This window comes from Pempheris klunzingeri, chromosome 2 (genome assembly GCF_042242105.1).
Source record: "Pempheris klunzingeri isolate RE-2024b chromosome 2, fPemKlu1.hap1, whole genome shotgun sequence".
NCBI lineage: Eukaryota > Metazoa > Chordata > Actinopteri > Acropomatiformes > Pempheridae > Pempheris > Pempheris klunzingeri.
The window spans coordinates 17,122,814-17,139,589 of record NC_092013.1 but is presented as its reverse complement, the minus strand read 5'-3'; the positions used below and the strand labels follow the sequence as shown (position 1 = coordinate 17,139,589).

Here is a 16,776-nt window from a genome sequence, read left to right as displayed (position 1 = left end):
TCCATACATTTATAGGCTAATTAGAACTTAGAAAAGCATCAATCAGGTGGACGAAAAGAGAAAGCAATAGGAACTAAATCTTGGTGCATAACACAGGCTGCATGATTGCTAATCAGGTGTTCAGCTGTGTCGGTGGGGGCATGTTGTATAATGTACTGGTCATATAAGATCTTGTCAGTTTGAAGGCTTGTCAGACACCAAATCACTGCACAGCAGTTTGTAATTCTATGACAATGGATTTGACAACTTTGGAAAGTCATCATTTCATCCACAGTAGAATTACAGTAGAATTTTGGCTTTCATGTTGAGTAACCAACATTTAATGTGGACTGTATTTTGCATGCATCTGAACATTTTGTAGCCTAATTGCAATAAATGATGGGGCTGTGTTGCCTATGCAAGCTGTCGATGTAGCACTGAAACACAAAACGGAAACAAAGACAAAGAACCAGAGGTAGAAATTGAAACGTTTTCCATAAGGCAACACAGTCAGAGTGTGTTAGACCAATTACAGACAGTCAAACGTGGTATATTGTTTGAAAACCCTTTCAGACAGCAGCCCAACATATGCAGAAGCTTCACATTCATCATTTAAGTGTGTTCTTTTTTTTCTCCCGCGAACTTGCCAAAGTTCAGCTCCGTAGCAAGTATGTTGTCACTTGAACTGGAAGTCGTCACTTGTTCTCCTGGTCCTCTGGGTTTACCGTGTGATTATCTGGACTTGTCTGAGTTTTCACAAGTTCCCTCTGACATTTTGTTCGGTCATTAGAGTTGCGCTAAATAGCAGCAACTGTCTTTGTATCTTGAATGATTTGTCGCAGTACCATATAATGACTCTTTGATATCATTTTAAATGATACAATGTCTGCGTTTTTACAACATCTCAAGTGGTTTCTCCATCTTTTTCTTTCTGTACCTGGCTCTCTTCAGGCTAAATATTACTGTTATTGTGATCATCAACTTGTCTTTACATACTGTAAAACAAGCAGACATGACCTCATATCTCTGCCTCAACCAAGGGTGAGTTTACAACAGAATAATATTCAGCCATTTCGTATCAAAGGTTCATAGCTTGTCTTACAAAAGCTCCACAGATTGTTCTTAAAAACACGTATTAAAGCAGCGCTCGATCAGCAACTGGGCCTGATTTCCAGTTTAGCATCAAGGTCTGTGAAGTCTCTGCTTCAGGAAGTGTCAAAGGATCAAAAGCCAGAGGTATTAGAGTTAAGAGATCCCAATTATATATCTCATAATAAAATGCAGTCATTGGTGCGCAGTTAAACAAGTCATTGGTAGCTGTCATTGGTCAGGTCTCCTCGTTAGGTTACATCCAACCAGTCAGGTCGCTTGTGGGGCTTGCAGGTGTGAACGTCCACCATGTCCTCGCAGTCTTTGCACTCCACAGCGCAGCACCACCTGAACTTGCACTCACACTTGGTGACACGTTTGACGCGCATGGTGTCGTAGCCCCGCCCACAGCACATGACCTCACAGCCGTCTGTGCCGCGTGAGGACTTGTTGCACACTCTGCCTGATGTGCCCAAGGAGCCTGAAAAGAAATGTATAGACTTGTTTTACAGAGGAAGCCATCATTTGAAATAATTTACATAATAATACAAATGAAATTAAATGAAAAATCTGTCATTTTTAAAAACATTAAACAAGACAAACTACATTTATAATCTTAGTGGCTGAAGGTTGAGCCACTAATGCCTGTTAGTGCTGTGAGCTCTTATAGCTCTGTTGGCGGAACAGCAGTCATCTGGTAATCTAAAGGCACTCAGGTCAATCCTGGCTTTTATACATATTCTATTCATTGATACTGTGTTTGTTGTGGTTTATTTTATATGTTGTAAAACTGCTTTGAGTGGAAAAATGTGAATTTACGATGTGACTTTTGGCTTTTACTGACAGAATTCAAATTGAAGTAGGGCATTTTCACTTTACACACAGCTCTATGATCCGATGAAAATAGAAAAATATTGATAGGTGCAGCTTTAAAGGAATTAGAACTCACTTCTATTTTTAGCGTGGCAAATACCTTTTCTGTTGCACGTACAGTAACTCTGTAGTCACTCTTTGTTCCTCAGTGATTGGTTACTGGTCGTCTTAATCACATATCAGCTCAACTAGATTCTATGTTTGAACACCGTCAGTGATGGCACACTGTAGCTAAATGTCCAGACCTGGTAATGTTGGCAGTGGACCATCTCTGATCACAAGTGGATAATATGATGCAGAAAATGTTTTTCCAAAGCAAAATATCACTTTTCCTACACTCTTCAGTGGGGTATTGGCTTCCAGACGCGCTGACAGAATAGTCTCAGAGCCAAACACAAAGGGGTCCATGTACTCAGGTGTAAAATCTAAGCCTGAGATCAGATGCCACGTCTAATAACAGAGCATCTCTGAAGTAAAGAGAAAAGGATGAGAGGAGATATTTCCCTCAGGCTCTAGGGAGTGGAGCTTAATACTGACCAAAGGAAGGATTTGAAAAATAAGCCTGCATGTATCCTTAGGCAGTGAATTCCTATACAATGGAGATTAGTGGTGAGGAGGGTCATAAGCTTATTTTAAGATCACCTTCTCCTTTGAGTCAACACACTTTGATTAGCCCTCTGTTGTCAAACTGCAACCAAGCTAAGAGCAGGGACGAGCGCGAGAATCTGAGAAGTTAGTCCCATTGTGTCCCCGGGACTTGTGCACTATGCCGTCTTACCTTTCCTATTAACAGTGAGTTAGTGAACTCCTACACACTCCATTGAAGGGGCCGGCTTGGAGGAGAAAGACATAGAGCTTAACAAGGTAAAGCAAACACTAGGAATTAAAGAAGATCTCAAAGGTCAAATCACTGAACTTTAAGCTGTGAAAGAATGCAGGCCGTCAGTGGACAAGTCTCTGATTCCCACATGTTTTGTAAAACTGACATGGAACCAAACACCTGTTTGACTTGTCTCACAACAATATGCTCAATTGTCTTTGGAACGAAAATTGGAAATTTTGTGTTCCAGTAATTTATATTAAAATCAGTGGACAATTTTAACACAAGCTTCAAGAAAAGCCTCACTGAATGTCAGAATGTAGATGATGTTGTTTTACTGACATGAAACCTGAATAAAATATAGGTACGTGTGAGGACTACTGAATCCTTCATTCTGAATTTTTGAATGGTTGGGTGTCTCTTAATGAAATGAAATAGTTTGGCCTGGACCTGCTCTTTTATAGAAAGTGTCTGGAGATAATGTTTGGTCTGAATTGCTGCTCTATAAATAAACTGATTGACTGAATAATTGTGAAATATTCCATATACTAAGTTTTTAATATTGGGCATCTGTTGATCCAGTCCAATACTTTTATTCGCCTAAATGCTGATTAAATATCTATCTGACACATTGAGGTCACCCAATAAATCTGGCATAACTTAGTTTTCATGGGCTGCTTCTTCTCGTTCCAAGAACTTGCAGCTGTGTTTCATATTGTTCAAAATTATGTCATGGATAAGCACAAATTACAGAGATGATATAAATGAAAGTTGGAGAATGCGACTCCTGAAATTGTTGTGACTTGATCAGCTAGCTTGTTAGAGGATAATTGTGGTATTTCTAAACCTGGGCCCTATTTTTTTTACAAAAAGTTTTGGATTTGGTCCAGTAGGTCATCTGGTAAAATGGCTGCAATGTAATCTTTTGGGGTAATTGAACCCGATCAAAGTATGTCCACTAAAACCAGAAACAACTGGTACGTCGCTCAGTTCTAAGCCACCGGACTCCGCTGACAAATGAAGAATGAAACTGACATGATTCTGGTGGAAAACTCGAACATACGACGTATTTGGTGATATCAGACATACTGTATGTAACTAAATTTCAGAACAAAAAATTAGAATTAAAAAGGGAGGTCATTTCATAGTTGATCCTCAAGAGAGCCCTTACAAATATCTTGCTCTGTGCAAATTTTGTTCACAATTCTTTCAAAATGAATTTAGCCGTTCCTAATCCAAAAATGTTTGTTTATTTGATGCGTTTGTGTAACAACAACGTAAATACGGGCAGATGCATATTTATTGGATTTTTAAGCTCACAAATATCTCAATATTTCAGCAAAATACTAAAAGGAACGCACAAGAAAATGATTGTGTGTGTGATTTGGATGAATAATTATCAGTGAAAAAGGGCGATGATCTCAGAATCTGTTGTTATATAGTGTTTGTGTCCCTCTGTTTACTCATGTGCATCTAAAGTATCAATACAAATGTTCACTCTTTGAAAGGAGCTCTTATTTTATTATTTCCCCGTCTTTAAAGACTTCTCAGTGACAAAACCCCAATTCTCCACTCACTCACTCACCTGCCGAGCGGTCCGTGAGGCAGTAGTCTGGCGAGTTCTCGACGTACACTAACTCATTCTTGGTGCTTCCCTTGAAGTCCTTGTCGGCCACCATAAAGCCCGTCCCGTCCTGGTTCATGGTCACCTCGATGGCTGTGTTGTACTTCTTGCGAAGGTAGTCTCCAGTTCGCCTGAAGTCAGACATGGCCAGCCAGCATGTTCTCAGAGAGCAGGAGCCACTGACCCCGTGACACTTGCACTCCAGCTTCATAAAGCGCTTCACTGCCTAGAGCAGAAGTCAAAGGTGAGAGGGTGTTAAGCCTATGATGTTGCCCGTGGCACGATGTCGGTGTGATCAGCTCTGCTAGCACGGTTGTTACTCTGACAGGATTTAACCTTAAGACATGTTCCTCCAGAGAGCGACGCAGCCTAAAACTAAATCTACTGCTAAAATCAAATTCATCATGTTTGCTGTTCTCACTTTGCTGCCTCTTGGACCGAGAAGGATATTTTAGTCTGTTTAAAAGATGATGATGGTGTTAGCTACATTATTATTATTTTTTTTTCTTCTAGAAATTCAACTGAGATTGGAGCCACAATAATCAGTCAGTTCATTGATTAGTCAATCAAAATCCAATCAGTGAGTAATGCCTGTTCTAGCTTCTCATATTAGATTTTTTTCCCTTTGTATTGTATTTGTTTCCCCATTACTGTAAACTGAATATCTTTAAAATCTTTTAGACTGTTGCACAAAACAAAACAAATACATTTTAAAGAAATGCTTGCAAGAATTTCTGAGGTTTTATGGACCAAACAATTAATAGACTAAATAATCTAAAGATGAATGGCTTATGAAAAGAATGGTTAGCTGTAATCCTAACTAAGAAATAGGTAAAATAACTTGTGGGAAATACGTATTTTTGTCTAAAAGCTTTTTCGCACCAAGCAGGTATTTTAATCCAAAAATTCACAGGTGGATTTTCCATATACCTGCGTCATTTTTTCATATTGCACTGATGAGAAAAGCCTTAATTCTGTAAAATAATTGTATGTAATAAATGTAGTTTATCATATTGATTGCCAGCGCTTTCACCTTTCTCAGTCTACATCAGCACAATGAGTTTATCTGATGAAAGCTTCAGAAAATCCTGGTAAAATACAATGCAATTTTTTATTTTTTTGCAAGATTGTCTACTGTACAATGGTCCAAACCTAAGTATTAAACTGTGTAGAAAAATCTCACAGTATCTGTTAAAGTTAATAACTAAATAATGGATAGTGTCTATTCGATAAGGAGGTAAACTGTGGTCAGATGTCTCTCATAGTCTCTTACAGTAGGCTGTAGGTTGAAATGTCCAGAGTTTACACTCACAGTGCGACACACACTGGTCCTAAAGCTCAGGCGTTAACATTAAAGCTGCTGCTCACCATCCGACCGCACCGGTTGTTGTGCAGGTTCATCAGTGCACGAGCGTCTTTCACCATCCTCTCTCGAGCATCTACGAAGGCCTTGGCAAATTTTATGCCATAGTTAATGTTGTCGCTGCATCCACCCCAGTCGAAATAGCCCCTGTCGTCGCTAGCTCGCCCTCGCTTGTGGGCATCGCAGTTGCAGATCTTCAGCTCCCCCTGACTGCAGGCCCTGGTGATGGCGTAGACCACGCCTGCTGAGGAGATGGCGTACACGAACGCTGCCTCTCGGCTGCCTGGGCGCACAGGGAAGAGAGGTGTTGCGATTAAATCCTTTAGAAAATAATTTATTATTGTCAATAGAAAATTGTTTTAACTGCTACGCTATTTGATAAAATGACCATGTTGTAAACATTGGTGGAAACCAACTGGCTTTGTTGCTTTCTTTGGTAAGATTCAAGATGTTCTTTCAGTGCCCAAGTTCACTGTGTTACTGCTCAGTAACGCAGCCTTTCTCAAGTTTATTCCAGACAGCAGCAGCAGCACAGAAATCAGTCCATTTATGGTGGATGGCCCAGACAGAGGTAGCAGCATGTCGGCTATAACATCACAGTCCAGCCGACTCTCCTTTCACCTTTTAATTTGCACAGATGGCAGCTTTCTCAGTCACTGGGCTGTGTTTTCATTTCAGACAAGAGGAGATTTTGGGGGTTATTTGGTCTGGCTTTCCCACCCGCCTCCCGTCCTCATTCCTGCTCACGCAATGAAGCAGAACACAGGCGATATGTCAGGGAGTAACGCTTTGTCTGGCTGCCAGAAACATCTACCCAAATATTTACATCTCCTATTACTGTTTATACATCGCCAGTGTGGTGATCTGCTACTTGTTTTCGGAGAACATCCACTTTCCCAATCTTCCCTCATTCCGGAGAAGGTAAAAGAAACACTTTCTCTTTCTGTTTGTATGCTAGGGCAAAGTTGATTTAATAAGACACCTATTAATCCTCTGCTTATCCGGTAACAGCAGAGACATTTACGAGGATGATTAACTCAAGTGTCACTTGCATAAACAGCCAGCGTCACGCACATACAAAGAACCACACAGATAGAGATCCCAGTCACACATATGCAGACTCACTTCGCAGCATCACTCTGCCAAACACGGTGTGGTCCCGGTCCAGCGTGCTGCAGTTCCAGCGGTGGTGTCTGAACTGGTGCTGGCACTCTTTGATCCACTCTTTGGCTCCCTCGCCGATGGACTGCATGAGATCCGGGTGCCGCTGGCACAGCTGACGCTGCTTATTCACCAGGCCGGGAATGTTGTCGCAGATCACCCGAGCACCCAGCGCTCCGATGTACCTGCAGACACAGATCCAACACAGCACTGGTGATGACAAGTTAAAGGGGCACTTCACCAATTTCATACATAAAGTTTACTCATCAGGAGGAGCAGCTTGTTGCAAGTTATGACTCTGGAAGAGTTTTGTTAAGTCTGAGGAAATAACACTTAATGATGACATGGTGATCTCAACTCTGGCTTGTCAGCAGAATGGAAACACTGAGTAAACCTTGTGTGATTCTACTTGACTCATTCCTGCATTTTCCAAGATGAGAACCACCAGTGCTAACGTTTCTTCACACCAATAGACTAAACTAGATATTTTAGTTGTGTTGTCTATTTCTAGTGGTTCATTAAATCCAGATTCAAGTGAATCCAGATGCAAAAAAACCTGAACACCTCAATTTTAAATAGCTGCATCAATTTTGTTAGCGATAATGTTCAATATAATGTAAGTGTAAATGTCAGCATTGTGAGTGGTTTGTTTGTAGTCCTTTTCACCAAGTGGGGGATATTTTACCTATGAAATTCCCAATATCTCCAACTCAGAAGTCGGCGATTGTCGTCAAAGTTTTCTCTGACTTGCCTCCTCGTCATTATTGTCAGAACAATGCGACATGAACACACCAGTGTTCCAGAGACTATAAATGCATAACACAAAGTTTGTGCTTATTCTAAAGCCCAATGATTAAAACCTTTGTATGCTCTTTGTTGAATGTGAATAATGCTGAAGTTTAAAAATGACAAATTGCTGTTTTAATGCGGGGGTCAATCACATAACCCCTGTAAAAAAATTTAAAATTTTTTTAAAAATAGAATAAAATAAAAAAAGACATTGGGACATTTTTAATGCTTTGGTTATTGTACAGACTAAACAAACAGGATACGGTGTGGAAGTGACCATTAAGCGGTGCTGGTAGGCAAATTCTGTTATTCCCAGATTCCAGTCTTTATGCTAAACTAAATTAGCCAGCTGCTGTTTTTAACTTCATATTTAGCTTGCAGACAAGAGAGTGGTATCAATGTTCTCATCTCAACTCTTGGCAAGAAAGCGCGTGTGTTTCCCAAAATGTCGAACTTCTCCTTCAAGTCTAGATTATTGATTGGATTCCTACCAGTGTGCTTATTTTTCTTCACATCCATAGTCCTTGTCTACTTGAGACTCAGATATTCAGGATGGAGAAGAGATTATTAAATTCCTCTCGTTCAGTGAAAAGCACCTCTTTCCCTGTGACAGGCCTTCGCCTCTTGCTCTATTCAGACATAATCCCTTACTTTGTAGCAACTCTTAAAAGGGCGGATCACATGCTGGTGGTATTGTGACACTGGGGGGCCTCTTATCAACAGGACATGAGGACAGTCATCTACAGTGCAAGTGACCGCTCAGGCCTTTCCCTTCCAGCCCCACAGATCAACCATACGCAGGAGCAGCCCCCCCCCCTTCCCTCTCTAAGCCTGCACGCTCCACTCTCCATCCGGATATCATTATAGTCCCTAATCGCAGCCACATTTGTGTCGCCTGGCCACCGAGACAGAAACGGACATAGCAGGCAGTTTCCACTCCCGTTATGGCTGTCCCAGTCCCGTTCTGACTGCCACTATCTGCCTGAGCAGTAAAGCAGAGCAGAAGCACTACTTGTGTTTATTGTGTGTTGTACATACCGGCTGTGCCAAAAGACCCCTGGCTGTCTTCAAGAGGACACACACATAGAAAGAAAGAGGGAAGGGAGTCCTGCGCAGCGAGACACATGGTGCTCATCTAAATTATCGCGACAGTTAAAAATAGGCTCTAACAATACAAACCAGGATTAAAGAAGCCTTAATCATCTGGACACATCTGGACACTTCCAGGCCTCTCCTGCTCTATGTCTCTTTCTCTGGTATTTCTCAGGGATTTAATCATGATTTTGCAAGTATTTGCATAAGGCAGCAAAGGGTTTACACACTGGCAAATAGGATAACATATGCGTTCGGACCTCTTGGGAAATAACCTTCCTAACATTATTTACAAAGGGTGCATTTTTAATCTAAATCCATCCATAGAATAGAGTGTAATTGTTGAGGGGGTGCAGGGCCATAATTCTAAGATAAAGGAAGAAAATGTAGACTTAGAGCCAATTCACTGTGATTAGTCAAACATCAGATACAGTTTATTTAAGTGCAGCCTGGCACATGAGAGCAACTGTTTCAGCTGGGGGTGCATACACCCCTGCATGTTTCATTATTATTTTTTTTTTCCTTCTCTCCTCCTGAGCGTTTAAAACCTCAAGAGAAATCATCAAGGGGCATTTATTCATGCACCAGCGCCTGCACCTGCCACTTACCCTGGGCAAGATGGATGGATAGGGGAGATTCCCCCAACACCATTAATCTTCATGAACACATGACACACACTGCTGTGCTGAACATCTCACTTTTCATTGATGTTAAAAGAAAATAACATCAGCACAAAAATTCCCATGCAGAGATGAGCTGAGATGAAAGTTCTCCATGGTTAAGTTTTATTGGATGGGACATTTTATGGTACAAGTGTGGACAGAAACCAAGTTGGTTTTTGTAGGTTTGTTGACTAAAACAAAATCAAAAGAGGGCTTCGTCAAGATGAAAAGTTTCGATCTTTTTTGCCAAATGGTTTTTTGGCTTCTGTCACAAGAGAATTTTTGATCTTTATTCCTGACAGACGAGCACAAGAGTCAATAAATCAAGTTAAAAAAATGTAGGTTTTGTATTGGTCTTGTTTGCATTAGAACATTTTTCTACTCTTGCATCTATAACTTCCCCAGAACTATAAGTTTTACAGACGTTTGTTAACTATTATAGCGCGATTGGAATTAAAAGCTGATCTAAACATCAGCAAATGCACTTCAACTCACCACCACGACGAATCCACTCTGGGCGTGAAAATGAGCAGGAGCAAAATAAAAATGATGTAGATTTTAGAGATGGGCTTGGAGTGATGTTGGATTTTTGTCCCAGTTCTGATCCCCATGGCCCTGCTGCTGTCTGAGAAGCTCCGAGATTTCACCAGACAAAACATGTTTTTTCCCCTCATGTATTGGCGAAAGCTGCACAATCAGGCGTAAAAGTCCGTGACGAGTGTCTGCTGTCCATTATTAGGGAACTAAAAGAACTTCAGAAGGAGGAAAACTGGCTTTAAACTCCATCAGTAAGCTGCTGCTAGTTTGACAATGCAATACAGAGTTTCTCTCAGTAAATCCATAATCTTCACTTGGCGCACTGGCGTCGGAGGCTGCTCTCGGATGTCCTGTATTATCACTGAATTCACCTTTTCTCCTCAGCCTTTGCGCACCGACTGTATTGTCATCACAGCTGCAGGAAGTTGTAACAAGAACAAAATCACAAGCTGCAACACAGCGGCGAAAGTGGTAAAAGTCGCTTAAAATCGCACACGAGTGGAGCTGAAGAGCTGTTTCTGAGGATGGATCAGACACTGCGCGCACCTTTCCCCCTGTAGCCCGAATGAAGATGCGCACCGGCACACGCAGCGCTCCGCTGCGGCGCGTCAGCTGTCTGTGAACCCCGTCACCCCCTCTCCTCCCCCACCCCCTTTGTCACAAACTTACACACAGCGGAATGTAGACCATCAGACAGCAGGAGAGGAGGTGTGTATATTTAGTTCAATTGAAAGTGATCCCTACCTGTGGTGGGTAAAAAATCAGGACAGCTTTTTTGCCATTTCAGAACGTCATTACAGCACAGCCAGTGATATTTCTGTGATATCCTAATAGTTTGACTTGTTGCCTCTGTTAAACCTTGACATTTTGTGTAGTTTATCAGTTCATTATGAGTGGGTGGGTCATTCTAGAGAAACATTCTAGAGAAATTAGTCTAAAATGAAAACATTGTGTATAATTCCTGCCCTAAAAACCAACCTTTATGTCCGGTTATGTCATTCAGGCAGATTGAGTTCAAAACCACTAAGGACTGATGTTTGGGGGCAATGCAACTCAAGCAAAGAGCATCCTGTGGCAATCATGCTAAATAAATCATTCGTTATTATTAATAGTATTGATATGCATGATGTTTTTTTTACTGATGCTGCTCTTCATTCATCAACATTATCAGACCAAACATCAGCGTTTCCAATGGATAAAAAGGAGGCTGGTGGGTCACTCGTGATGTCCATTTGTGTCATCAGTGTGGTGGAGAAAGTCTTGCTTGGGAGCCTTCAGCTATGAGGGTCAAGCGTTCATGCTTTGACACATCATTAAACAGGAACTTGGTGTCTCCATAGAGATAGGTAATCCTTCCCAGGGGGCATCTTAGACATTGTTTCATGTGCCTGCTGCTCTCGTGTGATTGGTCTTTTGCAGAATTAAACACATAAGAAAACATCTTTGGTGTTGCATGGACCTTTCTTCACTTGCGATGTCTAAGATGTGAACTGGTTCACATTCACATTCAAGAAAAACAGCCCAAAGGGAGTTTAAGGAATGTACATATGCACAGATTTCATTACAACAAATAAAACTTGAGAAGCTGCCTAAATGTGTCATCAGGCGGTTGTAATATTACTCAATTTTATATATACAGGCGAAAAGCACAAGTTATGAATTTGTCTCAAATAGCGTCTTTGTGGAAGAAATAGCAGCACTTGTCCTCAGATCATCTGTTTGAATGAGAAAAAAAACAAACTTTTAATCTAAAAAACAAACAAAACAGCAGGAGAGATTCCAGGGCAGACACACATGCAATAGATGTCACATGAAAACACAGAAATAATTACACTATGAGGCTGAATGACAAAATACAGTTAAGAGACTGCTAACATGAATGTCATGTATGTCAAGCAGCTTCCAGGTGCCACCAAAACTGGTAAGACTTGAACCACATCATCTCCTCTCCACCACGAACACCTGGAAAGAGGACTGGAAACACACACACACACACACACACACACACACACACACACACACACACACACACACACACACACACACACAACCTAAGGATACCATTCACACAGATGGAGAGGAGACGAGGGGTGAGGCTGTGTGTCCTCGAGAAGAAACATACAGATCCAAGATGTTTGGACTGAGGAATCACATTAGACATGAAGTAAGCAAATATTTTGCACAAAGCAAATAAAAACTTCTTTGAATAAATTAAATGTCCTCCAGGTGTAGTTGACAGTGGGAAAGGGTGGAGAATTTAATTTATGTCCCAAACTTTGGTTACTTGTCATCAGTTTGAGGAGACAACTCCACATACAGTAGAAGCAGCCTCTTACCTTTGCGGTGTGCTTGACTTTGACATGGCTTATATCTGTTCTGTGCTGTAATGCTTGGTTTTTCCAAGGGCCCCAATATATTCCTTTTCTGCAAGAAAATGATTAATAAGTTCTAAAAAAAAAAAAAATTGCCCTAATGCCATACAACTCAGAGTGGGAGAGTAAATGTCTTCCTCCCAGCTTTAAGCACTTGAACCTCTCCTGTTATGCCACCGGAGTGCATGTTTGTAATTCAGCTCATATCAACAGTCCCGATCCAGAAACAGGTTGGTCTCATCGAGCCAGTGTGGAAACATATGACCCACCTCAAGGACGTCTCTGGCTTGTATTCCTGCGACTTCACTGAGTCACTTGTTGCTTGCGTGTGTCCAGCAGGTAGTGAAAGACGCCGGCGAAACACTATGTGCACGCGGCGTGTATGAGGGTGTGAGGTCATTTTAATCAGTGCAAATCCAGGGGTGTTAGTTAGAGACCCACATAAAGGTCAGGAACAATGCAGCTTGCCTAAAAATACCACAGCGCAGACAGCAAATGTAATAGTGTGTTTGTGAATGTAAACGGTCATCTTGGAGCTTAGTGGGATTTTCTAAATTACACATTTTCCTGTCAGGACTTTTTTTTTTTTTTCCAAAGCAAAACAAACAAATGCACAAAACACTGTGCATGCTTCAAGCCTGTGTCCTTTCCGTCACTGGATGTTCTCCCTTATTATTCTGCATCACACACATAGACAGAAACACACACATAGCCCAGCTGTTTGTCCTTCAGTTATGTCATATCTGGATTTGGAGCGACACTCGGATCCTCATTACATGTGACCCTGTCTTTCTTTACCCCAGGACAAGCTATGGATTTTACAGTGACAACTCTATAACAAATTGCTTTACAGGGAGCAGGTGATGGTGGCGATAACACTCGTCATCCGGCCCTCCCTCTCCTTCTGTCTCGCTTTGAGACAGCTCCAGCTGTGGTCTTTAAGAGGCTCAGTGTGGGGGCCCGAGCTCCTATTCTAGGCCCATCTCATGGTCTGGGCTAATTTTGGACGGGAGAAGAGGGGACGAGAGGGAGGAAAGAAAACGAGAGCAAGAGGATAAGAAACAGATTGAGCCTCGACAAGCTACAGCACAGATGCCAGTGATTATAGTGTTGTTGTGATGGCAGTGCGGTGATAGCAGTCATCACCGATACAGACAAGAAAATGGAGGGCTAGTCAGACTGCATTTTGCTTTTGTGCAACAGGTCTGAAACGAGAAGGTCGTAAATTTGTGGTTTAACTCCTGACAGGTTACGCGCTCCCTCCTTGACCCCCGTTTCGTCGTCTCGTTCACACAACATGACGCTGCAGCCATGAGCCCATGTGTCTTATTGTATGTCTTCTTTTTGTGCACCACAGTCATAAAGTACAGCACTTACCAGGTCCGCCCCAGGAGGGACATGTGGCTGCAGCAGTGTTTTTCAAGTTCAAGTTCAAGTTCAAGTTCATTCATTTAAATATATATATGAAGTGGTTTATCAGAAGTACGTCCTACAGAGAAGGCATCCAACAAATCAGCAACAATTTGCAACAACATAAAATTTTTATGTCCACTCCAGGAAAAAGGATTTGCCAACTTTCTGAGGTTGGGCACTTAGGAAGAAATGTAATCTACTGCTCTGAGATTTATTCTGAGAGAAAAAAAAAAAGTTAATTATTACCCCTCTTGTCATGTGGAATCCTAACAGAAGGAGAGCCAAGATCCATTTTGGGTCATGACCCATAGCTTGAATAAAAGTTTTTATACATTGTTTTCTATCATAAAGTCATGCAGCCCAAAACCTGAAGTCAGAGTTGGAATATTAATGAATGAAAAGACATTTCAGGTCAAGGCATCTATGCAAGACATCCAAGTTTTGAAAGCAAGGCGTAAGTACTGTTCAAACAAAGCCAAAAAAAAAAACAAGAATATGTGCACTGTGCAAGCTATCTTTGACGTTTATTTCACTAAATTCCAGTGGTTTTGGGATGACTCACAACAATCGCACAAGGTTTCAAAATACAGACTATTATGTCTTCTGCTCAGTGTTGTTGCTGTTCCCTCAGCAGAGGACAACAGTCAAGTACAGAGGCACAGAGGGAGCAGCCATGCTGGCAGGGACAGCAGCGAGGACGAGGCCCCTCACAGCTCATCAACCTGAGCCCGTGTTTATGGAGGCTGAGAAAGATGGGGCTTTGCTGGAGGAGCAGGCATGCCTGTGCTGGATTTGGGATGCAGCCCTGCTGTCCTGCACTGGAATGTTAATTAGGTGAGCTGAGCAGAGAAGAGATGACCCGTCCAGCCAACCCTTCCCCGACAACCAAGAGGGGGATTTACTGTGATGGAAAGCCCAGTCAGCTTGTGCTCTACATATGTCTGTTGCCCATGATGTCAGGCTGACTGATTGAGAGCGCCTGTGTGTATGAGAGACGAGACACCATACATATATACAGTGGGTACGGAAAGTATTCAGACCCCTTCACTTTTTCCACATTTTGTTATGTTACAGCCTTATTCCAAAATGGATTCAATTCTTTTTTTCCCTTATCGATCTACACTTAATACCCCATAATGACAAAGTGAAAAAAGTTTTTTAGAAATTTTTGCAAATGTATTAAAAATAAAAAACTGAAATATCACATGTACATAAGTATTCACACCCTTTATTCAGTACTTTGTTGAGGCACCTTTGGCAGCGATTACAGCCTCAAGTCTTCTTGGGTATGATGCTACAAGCTTGGCACACCTGCATTTGGGGTATTTTCCCCATTCTTCTCTGCAGGTCCTCTCAAGCTCTGTCAGGTTAGATGGGGAGCGTCGCTGCACAGCTATTTTCAGGTCTTTCCAGAGATGTTCAATGGGGTTCAAGTCTGGACTCTGGCTGGGCCACTCAAGGACATTCACAGACTTGTCCCGAAGCCACTCCTTCGTTATCTTGGCTGTGTGCTTCGGGTCGTTGTCCTGTTGGAAGGTGAACCGTCGCCCCAGTCTGAGATCCTGAGCGCTCTGGAGCAGGTTTTCATCCAGGATGTCTCTCTACTTTGCTGCATTCATCTTTCCCTCTATCCTGACTAGTCTCCCAGTTCCTGCCGCTGAAAAACATCCCCAGAGCATGATGCTGTCACCACCATGCTTCACCGTAGGGATGGTATTTGCCAGGTGATGAGCGGTGCCTGGTTTCCTCCAGACGTGACGCTTGGCATTCAGGCCAAATAGTTCTATCTTGGTTTCATCAGACCAGAGAATCTTGTTTCTCATGGTCTGAGAGTCGTTTAGGTGCCTTTTGGCAAACTCCAAGCGGGCTGTCATGTGCCTTTTACTGAGGAGAGGCTTCCGTCTGGCCACTCTACCATAAAGGCCTGATTGGTGGAGTGCTGCAGAGATGGTTGTCCTTCTGGAAGGTTCTCCCATTTCCTCAGAGTAACGCTGGAGCTCTGTCAGAGTGACCATCGGGTTCTTGGTCACCTCCCTGACCAAGGCCCTTCTCCCCCAATTGCTCAGTTTGGACGGGCGGCCAGTTCTAGGAAGAGTCCTGGTGGTTCTGAACTTCTTCCATTTACGAATGATGGAGGCCACTGTGCTCTTCGGGACCTTCAATGCTGCAGAAATTTTTCTGTACCCTTCCCCAGATCTGTGCCTCGATACAATCCTGTCTCGGAGGTCTACAGAATATTCCTTTGACTTCATGGCTTGGTTTCTGCTCTGACATGCACTGTCAGCTGTGGGACCTTATATAGACAGGTGTGTGCCTTTCCAAATCAATTCCAATCAATTGAATTTACCACAGGTGGACTCCAGTCAAGTTGTAGAAACATCTCAAGGACGATCAGTGGAAACAGGATGCACCTGAGCTCAGTTTTGAGTGTCATAGCAAAGGGTGTGAATACTTATGTACATGTGATATTTCAGTTTTTTATTTTGAATACATTTGCAAAAATTTCTAAAAAACTTTTTTTCACTTTGTCATTATGGCACATTATGTCACAGCACATGTGTGTGTGTGTGTGTATATATATATATATATATGACATTATAAAACATAGAGATGGTATTTGTCAAGCATCCATCTGTATTTTCTGTGCACTTGTGCAATTGCAAAGTCATCACCACCACTCAGCTCCTCTCATAAGTTGCATCACTTAAACAAGATATCACTAGAATCACAACTGTTTACAGCTGACGCAACCCAGGGCGCAAAATAACAAACTGTTCGGTCCACTTAAGGGCTTCGTTTCATAACTCATCATCCCAAATCAACCAGGAGCAAAAGGGAACATCCTCCTTTTTTCTGCATCTGAAGGTAGTCAAAGACCACATAGACACGAATGGAAGGAAATGTGAGACACACACACACACACACACACACACACACACACACACACACACACACACACACACACACACACACACACAGTGCATATGAACGTCACCAACATG

At 42.1% G+C, this 16,776-nt stretch overlaps 1 protein-coding gene across 1 annotated transcript; it reads right to left on the bottom strand.

The window, feature by feature from the left end:
* Positions 1-600: 600 nt before the first annotated feature.
* LOC139208759 (protein Wnt-2b-A-like) lies at positions 601-10,413 on the bottom strand. Its single transcript, XM_070838500.1, has 5 exons — positions 9,948-10,413; positions 6,874-7,094; positions 5,754-6,031; positions 4,347-4,611; positions 601-1,549 (listed from the first exon to the last, which is right to left on the bottom strand). The coding sequence occupies exons 1-5, from the start codon at positions 10,124-10,126 to the stop codon at positions 1,320-1,322; spliced, it is 1,173 nt and encodes a 390-aa protein (XP_070694601.1). The 5' UTR covers positions 10,127-10,413; the 3' UTR covers positions 601-1,319.
* Positions 10,414-16,776: the final 6,363 nt, after the last annotated feature.

Excerpts from the sequence above, each read along its gene's own strand:
- LOC139208759 (XM_070838500.1), bottom strand. The coding sequence starts at position 10,126 with ATGAGGGGAAAAAACATGTTTTGTCTGGTGAAATCTCGGAGCTTCTCA. Across the intron at positions 6,032-6,873 it reads TGGCAGAGTGATGCTGCGAA|GCAGCCGAGAGGCAGCGTTC; the intron begins GTGAGTCTGCAT and ends CTGTGCGCCCAG. Across the intron at positions 1,550-4,346 it reads CCTCACGGACCGCTCGGCAG|GCTCCTTGGGCACATCAGGC; the intron begins GTGAGTGAGTGA and ends ATTTCTTTTCAG.